This window comes from Mobula hypostoma, chromosome 4 (genome assembly GCF_963921235.1).
Source record: "Mobula hypostoma chromosome 4, sMobHyp1.1, whole genome shotgun sequence".
Lineage (NCBI taxonomy): Eukaryota > Metazoa > Chordata > Chondrichthyes > Myliobatiformes > Myliobatidae > Mobula > Mobula hypostoma.
Genome location: NC_086100.1, coordinates 103094727 through 103109834, shown reverse-complemented (window position 1 = coordinate 103109834; position 15108 = coordinate 103094727). Strand labels below are relative to the sequence as shown.

At 37.6% G+C, this 15108-nt stretch overlaps 1 protein-coding gene across 3 annotated transcripts in view; it reads left to right on the top strand.

Annotated features, from left to right (window-relative positions):
* The window catches only part of tmem192 (transmembrane protein 192), a 62467-nt gene that overhangs the window by 22226 nt on the left and 25133 nt on the right, over positions 1–15108 (top strand). For all 3 annotated transcript variants that reach the window (XM_063046323.1, XM_063046321.1, XM_063046320.1), the window contains exons 2-3: positions 6123–6269; positions 8070–8322. In XM_063046323.1, the coding sequence (XP_062902393.1) occupies positions 6123–6269; positions 8070–8322 (400 nt within the window). The remainder of the gene's footprint in view (positions 1–6122; positions 6270–8069; positions 8323–15108) is intronic.

Sequence of the window (15108 nt, the reverse complement as noted above, 5' to 3'; positions counted from 1 at the left end):
TGTCAGATGCCTTTCTAAAATCTATGTGGGCAATACTGATTGTCCTGCCTTCATCAATCTCATTTGTCACCTTTTCAAATAAAAACTCTAATCAAATGTGTTAGACAGCATTTTCCATAAAGCCATACTGACTATCATTCCAAGTAAACATAAATCTTGTTTTAGAATTTTCTTCATTAATTTCCCTGATGACATATAGTTGTGTGGTTTATCCCTGCTGTCCTTCTTAAGTAAGGGAATAACATTAACTTTCCTCCAGTCTTCTAGTACTTCAACTATGGCTAACAAAGAGGCAAAAACCTCTGGGCTTCAACAATCTCCAGCCATGTGATTTCCAAAATATGGAGAACAGTACAGCCCTGGAGAGGAAGTTCCATCCATAATGTTGCCAATGTATACTAAATGTCCTCCTGTTAAATGTGTCATCCATCGATTCCCTTCCTATTCATTTGTCTACCTAAACTCCACCAAGTTCCCTGCATCCACCACTACTGTGGTAACATATTCCAGGTACTTACTAGTCTCTGTGTTTCGTTTTTTATAAAAAAGCTTTCCTTCCCACACACCTACCTTAACACCATGTCCTCTGGTGTTTCACATTCTCCCTGGGGGAAAAAAGGTTCTGACTAACTTATCCCATCTATGCTTTTCACAATTTAAAACCCCCCAACAGGTCTCTGTCTTTGAGGCCAACTTCAGAACATCTTTCAAGAGAGTGAACCCAGGCAAGGTGTCAGGCTCTGGTAGGGCTTTGAAAACCTGTGCCAACCAACTAGTGGAAGTGTTCAGAGAACTTCAATATCTCACTGCTGCATTTGGAGCTTTCCACCTGTTTCAAAAGGGAGACTATCATGCCAGTGCCCAAGAAGAGCAGGATGAGCTGTCTAAACAACTATCGACCAGTGGCTCTCAGTGGTTCTTTCAAGGGTTGGTTGCACTCAGAATTAGCTCCTGCCTAAGCAAGAACCTGGACCTGCTGCAATTTACCTATTCACCACAATAGGTCTACAGCAGATGCAACCTCACCTGGATCACCTGGACAATAGCAAAACCTACGTCAGGCTGCTGTTTATTGATTTACAGCTCAGTGTTCAACACAATCATATCCTCAGGTCCAGTCAACAAGCTCCAAAACCTGGGCCTCTGTACCTCCTTCTGCAAACAAATCCTTGACTTCCTCCCCGGAAGACCATAGTCTATGCAGATTGGAAATAACATCTCCTTGCTGACTATCAACACTGGCACATCTCAAGGATGTGCACTTAGCCCTCTGCTCTGCTCTACACCAGTGATGGTGTGGCCAGGCCCAACTCAAATGCCATCTATAAATTTGCCAACAACATAACAATTGTTGGTAAAATTTCAGGTGGTGACAAGATGGTGTACAGGAATGAGATAGATCAGCTGGTTGAGTGCTATCGCAAAAACAATCTTGCACTTAATGTCAGTAAGACCAAGGAATTGATTGTGGACTTCAGGAAGAGGAAGTTGCGGGAACAGACACCAGTTCTCATTGAGGGTTCAGCAGTGGAAAGGTGAGCAATTTCAAGTTCATGGGTGTCAACAACCCTGAAGGTCTATCCTGGGCCAACATATTGATGCAATTACAAAGAAGACACAGCAGCAGCTTTACTTCATTAGGGGTTTGGGGAGAGTTGTATGTCATCAAAGACACTGACAAATTTTTACAGATGTACCGTGGAAAGCATTCTAGTGGGTTGGCATCAACATCCGGTATAGATGTGCCTCTGCACGTGATCAGGAAAAGCTGCAGAGAGTTATAAGCTCACTCAGCTGGGGCACTAGCCTCCCCAGCATCCAGGGCACCTTCAAAAGGTGATGCCTTTTTTTAAAAATAAAAATGGCATCTATCTTTAGGAACCCCATCACACAGGATATTCCCTCTGCTCATTAAGGACAAGGTGCTGAAGACACTCAAAGTTTCAGGAATAGCTTCTTACCCTCTGCCATCAGATTTCTGAATGGACAATAAATCAATGAACTGTGCTATTTTTTCCCTCTTTTTGCACTACTTAATTTATTATATACTACTTATTGTAATATGTAGATTTTATGAATTTCAATGTACTGCTGCTGCAAAACAACACATTTCATGACATGTGCCAGTGATATTAAACCTGCTTCTGATCTTTGTGTACCTCAATGCTATTAAAAGTGCCTACTATTAACTATACTTTCTCCTTTCAGTTGAACCCACAAAGTGCAACGCTTCACACTTGCCCAGATTTGTTCCTTTCTCTGCTCATATCCCGCAGTATTCTTTAATAGTTCTTTATACTGTCCACGATTCTTCAAATCATGGGTTTCATTTACAAGCTTACTAATCCACCCCGTACATTTTCGTCCAAATATATATCACAAAAGAGCACCCAGCATTGATGCTTATAGATTGCCACTAGTCATAGACGTCCGGCCAAAATAATGGCCTTCTGCACTTGCACTGTCTTCTATGAGCAAACTAGTTCCAAAATTAAATTTGTAATTTTCCCTGGCTCACGTGCATTTTTATTTTCTAAATCACCTACCATGAGGGACCTTACGAAATGCCTTACTAAAATTCATGTAAATAACACCCTCCTCAATAGAAAACCCTTAAGTTTGTCAGATGTACCTGCCCTGCACAAAGCCATATTGAATGTCTCTAAGCAGGCCATGCATTCCCAGATGCCCATAAATCCCTTGTATTGGTATCCTCTTCCCTACCACTGATCTGGGCTTTTTGGTCTATAATTACCTAGATCATCACTATTTCCTTTCTTGAACAAAGGCACGTTTTCTACTCTCCAGTCCTCTACGACCTCGCCTGTTGCTAGTGAGGGCACAAAGATCTCCACTTGCTGCTTTCAATATTCTTGATTATATGCCATCAGACCCTGGGATGATGCTCTTTAGAAGACTGAGCACTCCCTCCTCATCATTATCAAAATGTCCTAGGACATAAGTATGCCCCACTCTGCTTTCACTATCCTCCAAATCCTTCTTGGTAAATATTGACAAAAAGCATTCATTTAGTACCTGGCCACTTGCTCCAACTCCAAGCACAAATTTCTTCCTTTATCCTTGAGTGGACTTATCCCCTCTTTAGTTATCTTTTTTTTAATGCCTTGATCCTGTTTATCAAGGCATTTCATGGCCCCTTTCACCCTTACTGATGACTTTATCACTTTCTTTATATTCCCTTTGCAGGACTTCATTTCTGTTCCTGCCTGTTCCTGCATCTGGCTGTTCATCTTCCCCTTGCAGAATGTCCTTTACATGCTATGAGACAGCTTCATCTTACTAATACCCAAATGATATATTCAGTCATTTTCCCTTCCTGAACTCATTATCTTCCATGAATTTATCCTTGTTGAATACAGACAAGAAGTTTTCATTGAAGATCTCCCCCATGTCCCCTGGTTCCACACGTAATTACCTCTTTGGTCCCTGGAAAGGTCTATTCCTTCCCTGCTGCCCTCTTGCTCCTTCATACTATACAATGACTGAATTCTCCATAATCTTAACTGCCAAGATATTTATAGGTCTTTTTTTGCCATCCTATGGACTTTGAAAACTTCAGTGTATTTGTTCATCAACATTCTTTAGTGCCTTACCATTTTTTTTGTACCTATCCTTCCTTGGTACTCTACTATGCCCTCTATATTCTTCAAGGGAATACAATTGCCTATGCTTGTCATATTGTCATATGCTTTTTCTTCTCTCTTCCCCCCCCCCCCCTTTAGGATCTTCAATATCCTTTGTCATCCAGGTTTCCTAATCTTGTTGCCCATTCCTTTCGTTCTTACTGGAATGTGCTGTCCTTGAATTCTTGTTATCTTTTAAAAGATGCCCACTTGTTGGTTGTTGTTTTACCTACAGTAAATCTCATCCTAATCTAATTTATACTTTATACTTTATTGTCGCCAAACAATTGATACTAGAACGTACAATCATCACAGCGATAATTGATTCTGTGCTTCCCACTCCCTGGATTACAAGTATTAAATTTTAAAAATATTAAAAATAGTAAATATTAGTAAAAAAATTAAATTATAAATCATAAATAGAAAAATGGAAAGTAAGGTAGTGCAAAAAAACCGAGAGGCAGGTCCAGATATTTGGAGCGTACGGCCCAGATCCGGGTCAGGATCCGTTCAGCAGTCTTATCACAGTTGGAAAGAAGCTGTTCCCAAATCTGGCCGTACGATTTTGCTTTTAATTTTGCTCAGTCCTTATCAGCTTTTCCCAAATTTAGGACCTTGATGATCAACCTATCCCTTTCTGTCACTACCTTGGAACTAACAATATTATAGTCATTTTTTCCTAACTGAGATATCTACTACCAGCCTAGATTCATAAGATGTGGTCAATTACAGCCTCTTCTCTGAGGAATTTCTAATATTTATGTCAAAAAAAAACCTGTGTGCACTTAAGCTCCTGCCTATGCAAGGCAATGCTAGTCAATGTTGGGTAAATTTTAAATCTCCACTATTATAACACTATTTGTTTTACATCTTTCTGTGCTGTATAGCTACCTTGCTAGTTGAATAATGCTGGCTATTGCAGCAGTAAGATCGGAGTTGGATTCCTCCCACAGTCTATAAGGAGGTTGTACCTACTCCCGTGACCTGACTTTCTTCCAGGTGCTCCAATTTCCTCCCACGTTTGAAAGTCGTATGGTTAGGATTAGTTTGTTGTGGAGATGTTACGTTGGGGCGGGAAGTGTGGCAATGCTTGCTGGCTACCCAGCACAATCTTTGTTGATTTGCTTTGATGCAATTTCGCTGCGTGTTTCATTGTACATACGACAAATAAAGCTAATCTTGAATCTTTTTTCCATTTGCTAACATATCTGTTCCTTTAATCTTCAATATCTATTGTAGGCTTTTACTACAATAACCCCAACAAAGCAATTGCCCATATCCTATTCCTAAATTCTACCCATGTGACTTTATTAGATGACCTGGCCAGGTTATTCTCTCAACCCACTCCAATTATGAACTGAAAAGAGTCCCAGTAAAATTGTATGCCAGAACATTTGCTCCAAAACTCCAGGTATGCTGCTAATACTTTATTATTAATATTGTACTTTTACCACACACTTGCATCAATTTACACAAGTTTGATATGGATGAAGCATTTGGCTAAAGTGAGTTGCTAGTGGGGAGTGGTGAAAGATTGAAAACATATGACAATTTAAAATAAGTGAAAAATAAACATAAGCTTTTTTGGGAATTCAGTTTGAAAGCATTTGTCAATCTTTAGTTTTTACAAGAAAGATGAGCTGTGAGAGAAAAGAAGTTAATTTGAGTACTTTCTTAATTGAAAATGTTAAACAATTTTATAGACCTGATGAAGGATTTCAGCCCAAAACATACTCATCTTTTCCATTGATGCCATTTTCTGACCTGCTGAATTGTTCCAGAGTTTTGTGCATGCTACTCTATTTTTTTAGCATCTACAGTATTGTGTTTACAATTATTGAAATTTTTTTAACTGCTGATCATCTGCGGTTTTTCCAATTGTATTTTAAAACAAACTAAAAATGTGGTTTGAAGTAGTTTTTCATGAATATAATGAAATATTTATTTTACTGAGAGGCATTTGTGGTTTTGGTTTGATTTTACATAATCCTGATTATATTTTGTTTCTTGAGCTGTGATTGAAGCATGTAAGTATCTGTCCTGCCTCTGCAACAGAATAATTTATAATATGATTTGCCCAGAGCTCTGTCCCTTATTTTCTTTAATTCTGTAGTTGAAGCACAGCAGTTTTGTCTCTACCTTAATTTATGTTGTTACTGAGAAAATACTTGTAAAGTTCTTCATGTTGCTTCCGAAGGGAACGTTGCCATGATCTCAGATGTGAATTTCACGGTTTGTTGGCGGTAAGGTGCCCATGTATTTCTTTTTATTGTGACTGTAGAAGGGTTCAAAGTGGAATGGGAGAGTGTGAAGTTTTTATTGCTGTAAGTTTCCTTTGTGCAGTAAGATAAAAAGCTGAATGTTACAGACTGCAGGTGCTACACTAAATAGCATGACTCGCATAGGTAAACATCTCGCTGGTGTTGTTAGATGTGTTTTGGTATTTCAGATTCTTCATGCTTTGCTTTTCCCCCCTAGAATTCCACTGATGTGACTCAAAGTGTGGAAGAGGATCCACCAATAGACCTTCCCCTACTGCATGCTGATACTTTGGTTGGTGATGTGAGACCTTACTTTAAAAGTGTGCCAACAGGATGTTGGGCAATCCTGTTAACATTTCTGCATGTGAGTGTTGGATTTTCTATATGCTGGGGGTTATTTGAATTGTATTTGAAAACCTTTGAGATATGTAATATTTTAATACTTCATATCAAATGTTTAACAATACTTTGGTTTTAAATGGGAAGGTACATGCTAGTGGACCATAAGATCTTTGTTCAATATTTTGTTCAATTGAATTCCTTAATCCACTGAAAATAGACTTTGTAAAACTGAAAAGAATGTTGGCAACAGAAATTATCTTTAAGATGTTGTTGCTGTAGCAGTCATGTTACAATTCTAACAACACTTTGGAAATTTTTCTTCAAGGGCATATTTGACAAAATTCCGTGCCCTAAAATGCTTCATTACCATCTTTGATTTTTTTTAAAACTATAACCGCATTTTACTTTAAAAAATTAAAATGCACATAAGGTTGATTTGATACTTTTTTTAAAAAAAACTCTCGCTGAGGTCTTTAACTCTCTTAAAATCTTAATCTTAAAATCTCAAATGTAATAAAAATTGTAAACTGGTTCAAATTTGCATGTTGCATTTGGAAAAAAATAATAATACTTTTTTTTAAAAGCACTAAGAGTCTTTTATTGTAACTTGCCACTAAAATGGCAGCCTCCATCACATTTGTCTGAAATGATTGGTAATCATTGTATATTTTGTGAACTTTCACCCAATTGTGTCCCACTTTATAGTCATAGTCATACTTTATTGATCCCGGGGAAATTGGTTTTCGTTACAGTTGCACCATAAATAATTAAATAATAATAAAACCATAAATAGTTAAATAGTAATATGTAGATTATGCCAGGAAATAAGTCCAGGACCAGCCTATTGGCTCAGGGTGTCTGACCCACCAAGGGAGGAGTTGTAGAGTTTGATGGCCACAGGCAGAAATGACTTCCTATGACGCTCTGTGTTCCATTTTGGTGGAATGAGTCTCTGGCTGAATGTACTCCTGTGCCCAACCAGTACATGATGTAGTGGATGGGAGACATTGTCCAAGATGGCATGCAACTTGGACAGCATCCTCTTTTCAGACACCACTGTCAGAGAGTCCAGTTCCATCCCTACAACATCACTGGCCTTACGAATGATTTTGTTGATTCTGTTGGTGTCTGCCACCCTCAGCCTGCTGCCCCAGCACAAAACAGCAAACATGATCGCACTGGCCACCACAGACTTGTAGAACATCCTCAGCATCGTCCGGCAGATGTTAAAGGACCTCAGTCTCCTCAGGAAATAGAGACGGCTTTGACCCTTCTTGTAGACAGCCTCAGTGTTCTTTGACCAGTCCAGTTTATTGGCAATTCGTATCCCCAGGTATTTGTAATTTTCCACCATGTCCTCCACCTTCAATGTTGCTTCTCAACTTTTTCCTTAGCGTTACTCAATTTAAATAGTATTTTTTGTGTATATGACTTCTAAAATCATGCTGGTAATACATCAGTTGCCCTGTCAGGTGGGGAGGAATAAAAATTACACTGTCAAATCGCTTTGCAGTTCAAGATTATGGAACACCAGCATGTTCCAGGTGTAGTAAAACTTGTATATTTTGAACATTGGTGAAAAACATTAACATTTTAAAAGAAAAATAAAAACCTTGAGACTAAGAGTAATTAACTGGCATATTTCTATCAGTATTAAGGCCACAGGTGTATGATATGTTTTGTATCTAACATCTTTTGTATGTATGAACACACTGATTAGGAGATATTGAATTCTAAATTGACATTTAGATTCATTATCTATAATAAATTAGCATTTCTGATTAGTTATTTTTTTGTAAAAGTAATGTTTTTTTCATTCTAGGTTGCTTTTGTGGCTCTGGCATATACTTTGGTTTTTTTATGTGTAACATCATCTGGCAATTGTAGTAATGTCCTTGGGTCTTTCAAACCTGTGACTGTTGTTATAATTGCAAAAGTTGTCCTTTGGACCCTGCATGCTGTCTTTGAATTTTACTTGCAAACTCAACACTCCAAAGTCAGAAACAGAGGCTATCTGGCACTATACCGTTCCATAAAGCATTTGAAACACCTGCCACTTTTCATTCATTCTACAGGTGAGCAAAATTTATTTTTAATTGTACAAACAAATTTTAACTACATTAGTTGAAAGTACAAGAATGTAGTGCCATTGATAATGGAGCGATCATGGGGATGGACTTTGCCTGCCTAGTACTTGGCATGAATGTTAGCCAACTGCCTATATCTCATCATAATGCAGATTTTACTGCTTGTAGGCATGGACATCAGCTGCTGAGTTGAAAGACACAGCACATTAAAGATAGGGAACCAAAACAAAACTTGGAAAACTTTGTAGTTGCTATTTATTGGCCCTGTTTTCAGTGAGAAACGAGGGTGGGAAACTGATTTAAATATAAAAAGGAGTCTTAATTAAACTTGGTTGGGTGAGACTAGATTTCTAGGTTATGAATGAAAAGTGAAATATTTAGAATTATAGAAAGATATAAAATTATGAAAGAGATAAATAAGATCGAGGCAGGAAAGTTGTTTCCACTGGTGGGTGAGACTAGAACTAGGGGACATGGCCTCCAGAATCGGGGGAGTAAATTTAGGATGGAAATGAGGAGAAACTGCTTTTCCCAAAGAGTGGTGAATCTGTCGAATTTTCTGTCCAATGAAGCAGTGGAGGCTACCTCAGTAAATATATTTAAGACAAGGTTGGATAAATTTTGGCATAGTAGGGGAATTGAGGGTTACGGGGAAAAGGCAGGTAGGTGGAGATGAGTCTTATTGCAGGTTTGACAGGCCAGATGACCTACTCCTGCTCATATTTCTTATGTTCTTGTTTCCTTAAGAGGAACCTGAGCAGGTACTCCTTCACTCATAGGGTGGTATGAGTGTGGAACTACCTACCATCTGAAGTGGTAGATGCAGATTTGATTGCAACATTGAAGAGAAGTTTGAATAAGTACGTGAATGGTCCAGCTGCAGGTCGATGGGACTAAGCAGAATAACAGTTTGGCATAGAGTAAAATAGGCTGAAGGCCTGTTTCTGTGTTACAGTGCTCTATGTTCACTATAAAGGGCATCATCTTGTGCACTTTTATACAGACCAGAAAGATAAATGTTTAGTTCTGGTTTGGAAATGTTGATAATGAAAAGTAGTATATACACTTGACTGTCAACTACACACAACTTGGCCATTGTAGACAGACTAAACTGGAAAAGGTGTTGCAACCAATGACTTAAATATTTGGTACACCCTAGGCATTCATCAAAGTAATTTAGTGTCCAGCAACCTGTCCCCTTGTTGCTAATGAAATGGCAGAGCAGACCTGATGGGCCAAATGGCCTAATTCTGCCTCTTTCTTATGGTCTTGTGGCTAAAATAAAGATATGCTTTTAGGAACAGGTCATCTTGTGCTTTCTTCCCCAACTGTCCTTTGCATTCCCTCTCTACTCCACGGAGGCTATGATGCTACCAATGTTCTTTTTTTTGTTGTGTGATCTCTTTCTGAAGGAATATTGCCAATTCTGTTACGAGGACTGATACAAAAGCTGTTAATCAAATTTCCACTAAAAGGAAGGGATAGCTTGAGCCAAGCTACTCTACTTAATTTGGAGAAAGTGAGTGGAGCCGAAGGAATAGTTCAATCTGAGGACCTATTTAGCAAGGTGGATGAGTGTGTTGCTGGAGGGAAACCGATCGGGCATGTGTTCACAGAAGAAGTGAAAAGCCTTCAGAGAGATGTGTGTATAAAAATTAAGAATCAGATTTGTTGTCACTGACGTGAGTTGTGAAATTTGTTTTGTAGCTCGCATAGAGATGTGCCTTCAGGAAAAGGTCATCTCAAATGCTTTCTTCCTAATTCTCCTTTGAAATTGTCAACCAGAACAAATTTAATGCAAAACTTTTCTTGGTTATGACTCTGTCCAGTAACTCTCACGTACCTTCCACCTTAGATTTTGGCCTAAAGGGAAATTAATGGTTATGGATTTGTTTTGTGGCAACAGTACAATGCAAAACATAAAAATCCATTATAAGTTGCAATAAAAATAAATAATACAAGGTAGTGTTCATGGACTACTCACAAATCTGGGGGCAAAAAGCTGTTCCTAAAACGTTGATTGAGGATTGTCAGCCCCCTTTGCTTCCTTTCCAATTGTAGTATTTAGAAGAGGGCATGTACCAGGTGGTGAGGGTCTTTAATGATGGATGTCACCTTCTTGAGGCACCGTCTATGGAAAATATCGTCTGGTGGGGAGGCTTGTACCCACGATGGAGCTATTGAGCAATAACCCTCTAAACCTTCTTGCAATTCATAGAACATAGAATAGTATAGCGCATTACAGGCCCTTCAGCCCACAATGTTGTGCTGACCCTCAAACCCTGCCTCCCATATAACTCCCCACCTTAAATTCCTCCATATACCTGTCTAGTAGTCTCTTAAATTTCACTAGTGTATCTGCCTCCACCAATGACTCAGGCAGTGTATTCCATGCACCAACCACTCTTGAGTAAAAAAAAACACCTTCCTCTAATATCCCCCTTGAACTTCCCACCCCTTACCTTAAAGCAATGTCCTCTTGTATTAAGCAGTGGTGCCCTGAGGAAGAGGTGCTGGCTATTCACTCTATCTATTCCTCTTAATATCTTGTACACCTCTATCATGTCTCCTCTCATCCTCCTTCTCTCCAAAGAGTAAAGCCCTAGCTCCCTTAATCTCTGATCATAATGCATACTCTCTAAACCAGGCAGCATCCTGGTAAATGTCCTCTGTACCCTTTCCAATGCTTCCACATCCTTCCTATAGTGAGGTGACCAGAACTGGACACAGTACTCCAAGTGTGGCCTAACCAGAGTTTTATAGAGCTGCATTATTACATCGCGACTCTTAAACTCTATCCGTCAACTTATGAAAGCTAACACCCCATAAGCTTTCTTAACTACCCTACCCACCTGTGAGGCAACTTTCAGGGATCTGTGGACATGTACCCCCAGATCCCTCTGCTCCTCCACACTACCAAGTATCCTGCCATTTACTTTGTACTCTGCCTTGGAGTTTGTCCTTCCAAAGTGTTCCACCTCACACTTCTCCGGGTTGAACTCCATCTGCCACTTCTCAGCCCACTTCTGCATCCTATCAATGTCTCTCTGCAATCTTCGACAATCCTCTACACTATCCACAACACCACCAACCTTTGTGTCGTCTGCAAACTTGCCAACCTACCCTTCTACCCCCACATCCAGGTCGTTAATAAAAATCACGAAAAGCAGAGGTCCTAGAACAGGTCCTTGTGGGGCACCACTAGTCACAACCCTCCAATCTGAATGTACTCCCTCCACCATGACCCTCTGCCTTCTGTAGGCAAGCCAATTCTGAATCCACCTGGCCAAACTTCCCTGGATCCCATGCCTTCTGACTTTCTGAATAAGCCTACTGTGTGGAACCTTGTCAAATGCCTTACTAAAATCCATGTAGATCACATCCACTGCTCTACCCTCATCTATATGCCTGGTCACCTCCTCAAAGAACTCTATCAGGCTTGTTAGACACGATCTGCCCTTCACAAAGCCATGCTGACTGTCCCAGATCAGACCGTGATTCTCTAAATGCCCATAGATCGTTTCTCTTTAAATCTTTTTATTAATTTTCAGAATTATAAACACAATAACAATGTTGATACAAAGAGATTGGAATAATCTTAATAAACATATACAACAAAGATTTTAAGTAACGTGGGTATAATAGACTTCCAAACTTATAATGAAATTAGTCATAAAGAGAAAAAAGAAATAAAGAGAAAAATATATATATAAACAAAGAAAAAACCCCAAAAGAAAAAGGAAAAAAAAGAACTAAATACTTAACCCAAAAAAAAAGCAAACAGAACAAAACCGGGTTAGACCAATATCTTGAATCAGACACGTTCAGTAATGTCGTCAACTCCGCTCCTCTATTCGTATATTTTAAGTTAATAAAGAAGATTTGGAAAGGTCAAATTACATCATATGAAAATGTTGCATGAAAGGTTTCCAGGTTTCTTCAAATTTAACCGAAGGATCAAAAATATCACTTATAATTTTTTCTAAGTTTAAACTTAATGTAGTTTGAGAAAACCATTGGAATGTAGTAGGAGGATTGATTTCCTTCCAGTTCAGTAAAATACATCCAGCCATTAAAGTAACAAATGCTGTCATCCGACAGGCTGAAGAAGACAAAGATCTATATTCTACCATTGGCAATCCAGAAATTGCCATAATAGGATGGGGTTGTAAATCAAAACATAGAGCTGTTGAAATAATATCAAAAATATCTTTCCAATATTTTTTCAAAAGAGGACAGGACCAAAACATATGAGTTAAAGAAGCCACCTCAGAGTGACATCTATTACAAATAGGGTTTATATGGGAATAAAAGCAGGCTAATTTATCTTTAAACATATGGGCTCTATGCACTACTTTAAATTGTATGTTTAGCATATATAGAAGAAGTACTAACTAATTGAAAAATTTTACCCCATTTCTCTATAGGTAGACAAAGTTGAAGTTCCCTTTCCCATTCATTTTTGATTTTATCAGATATACCTGGCTGTAATTTCATAATTATATCATAGATAACGGCTATTAATCCCTTCTGAAAAGGATTTAAACCTAAAATTTTATCAATGATATCAGTAGGATATGAAGTTGGAAAGGTAGGCAACGCAGTATTTTTAAAAATTTCTTATTTGTAAGTATCTAAAAAAAAAAATGGGATCTAGGCAAATCAAATTTCTTAGATAACTGCTCAAGAGACATAAAACAGTTATCCAGAAATAAGTCACGAAAACATGTTATACCTTTCATTTTCCGTATCAAAAAGGCTTGGTCCATAACCGAGGGTTGAAAAAAGAAATTAGATATAATAGGACTTGATAACATAAATTGGTTCAGGCCAAAAAATTTACAAAATTGAAACCATATTCGCAATGTATGTTTAACTATTGGATTAACCATTTGTTTATTCAATTTAGATAGTACAAAAGGAAGTGAAGTTCCTAAAATGGAAGCTAAAGAAAACCCCTGTAGAGAGTAGCCTTCAAGGTTTACCCAATGTGGGCTTGGAGTTGTATTCCAATCTTGTGTCCAAAGTATTAAATATCGAATATTAATTGCCCAGTAATAAAATCTTAGGTTAGGCAATGCCAAACTACCATCTTACTTGGATTTCTGTAAATATTTTTTAGTTAATCTGGGATTTTTGTTTTGCCATATTTAAGAGGAAATTTTGGAATCAGTAGTATCAAAAAAAATTTAGGAATAAAAATTGGTATCGTTTGAAATAAAGATAAAAATTTAAGTAAAATAATCATTTTAATAGCATTGATTCGGCCAATCAATGATAGTGACAATGGGGACCACTTAGTAATCAGTTGTTTAATCTGATTAACAGTAAAAGCTTGAAATTGAATACTTAAGTCTCTTAGTAATTTTAACTCCTAAATAAGTAAAATAGTCAGTAGTCACTCTAAATGGAGAATTTCTATAAATGGGAATCTGCATATTTAATGGAAAAAGTTCGCTCTTACCTAGGTTCAGTTTATAACCAGAAAAACTATTAAACTGAGCAAGCAAAGTTAATACTGCCGGAATAGATTTTCCTGGGTTAGAAATATACATCGTCTGCATATAGTGATAATTTATGAGTCTCATTTTCGTGGGTAATGCCATGTATATTAGGGGAGTCACGAATAGCAATAGCTAGCGGTTCCAAAGCAATATTAAATAGTAGTGGACTAAGAGGACAGCCCAGCCTAGTACCATGGAACAGATGGGGAAAAAAAAGGGATCTTTGATTATTAGTAAATCCCGAAACCAAAGGGACCAATGTCCAGTTTAATCCAAGATATAAATATTGAACTAAAATTAAATTTCTCAAGGGTGTTAAATAAGTATGTCCATTCAACTCTGTCAAAAGCTTTCTCAGCGTCCAATGAAATGACACATTCTGGAAGGTGTATAAATGATATTCATTAATCTCCTAATGTTAAAAGACGAGTAACGATTTTTAATAACTCCAGTCTGATCAGCAGAAATAATTTGAGGTAATACATTCTCCAATCTCATTGCCAATATTTTAGAAAAAATCCTTAGAATCAACATTCAGCAAAGATATAGGCCTATAAGATGCACATTCAATAGGATCCTTATCTTTTTTGAGAATTAGGGAAATAGAAGCTCAATAAAAAGATTGTGGTAATTTACCTATAGATACTGCATCCCTAAAAACTCTACATAACCAAGGAGTCAGTGTAGTAGAGAAAAATTTTTTAAATTCTGCTGTATATCCGTCTGGGCCAGGTGCTTTACCTGAGTTCATCAAAAAAATAGTATTCTTTATTTCCTCTACTGTAATAGGTACGTCTAGTTTGGAATGTTCATTAGATGATAATTTTGGAATATTCAATTTCTTTAAAAATTCATACATTATAGTGAAGTCATCAGGAAATTCTGATTGCTATAAGGAGGTATAAAATTCTTGAAAGGACTTATTAATCTCGTCATGGTGAACCGTCAAAGTGCCATCTTGTTTATGAATCTTAAGAATCTGTCGTTTAACCGAGGCCGATTTCAATTGATTAGCCAATAATTTCCCAGTTTTATCACCATGTGTGTAAAACTGACTCTTAGTTTTGATTAATTGACTTTCAATCAAAGATGATAATAAGAGATGATATTCCACTTGAAGTTCAACTTTCTGTTTATAAAGTTCCTGATGAGGGGCTATAGAATATCTCTTGCCAATTTCTTTAATCTTGTCAACCAGTTTAAGTATTTTGTTATTAGTTCACTTTTTTAATCCAGCAGTATATGAAATAATTTGTCCACGAATATATGC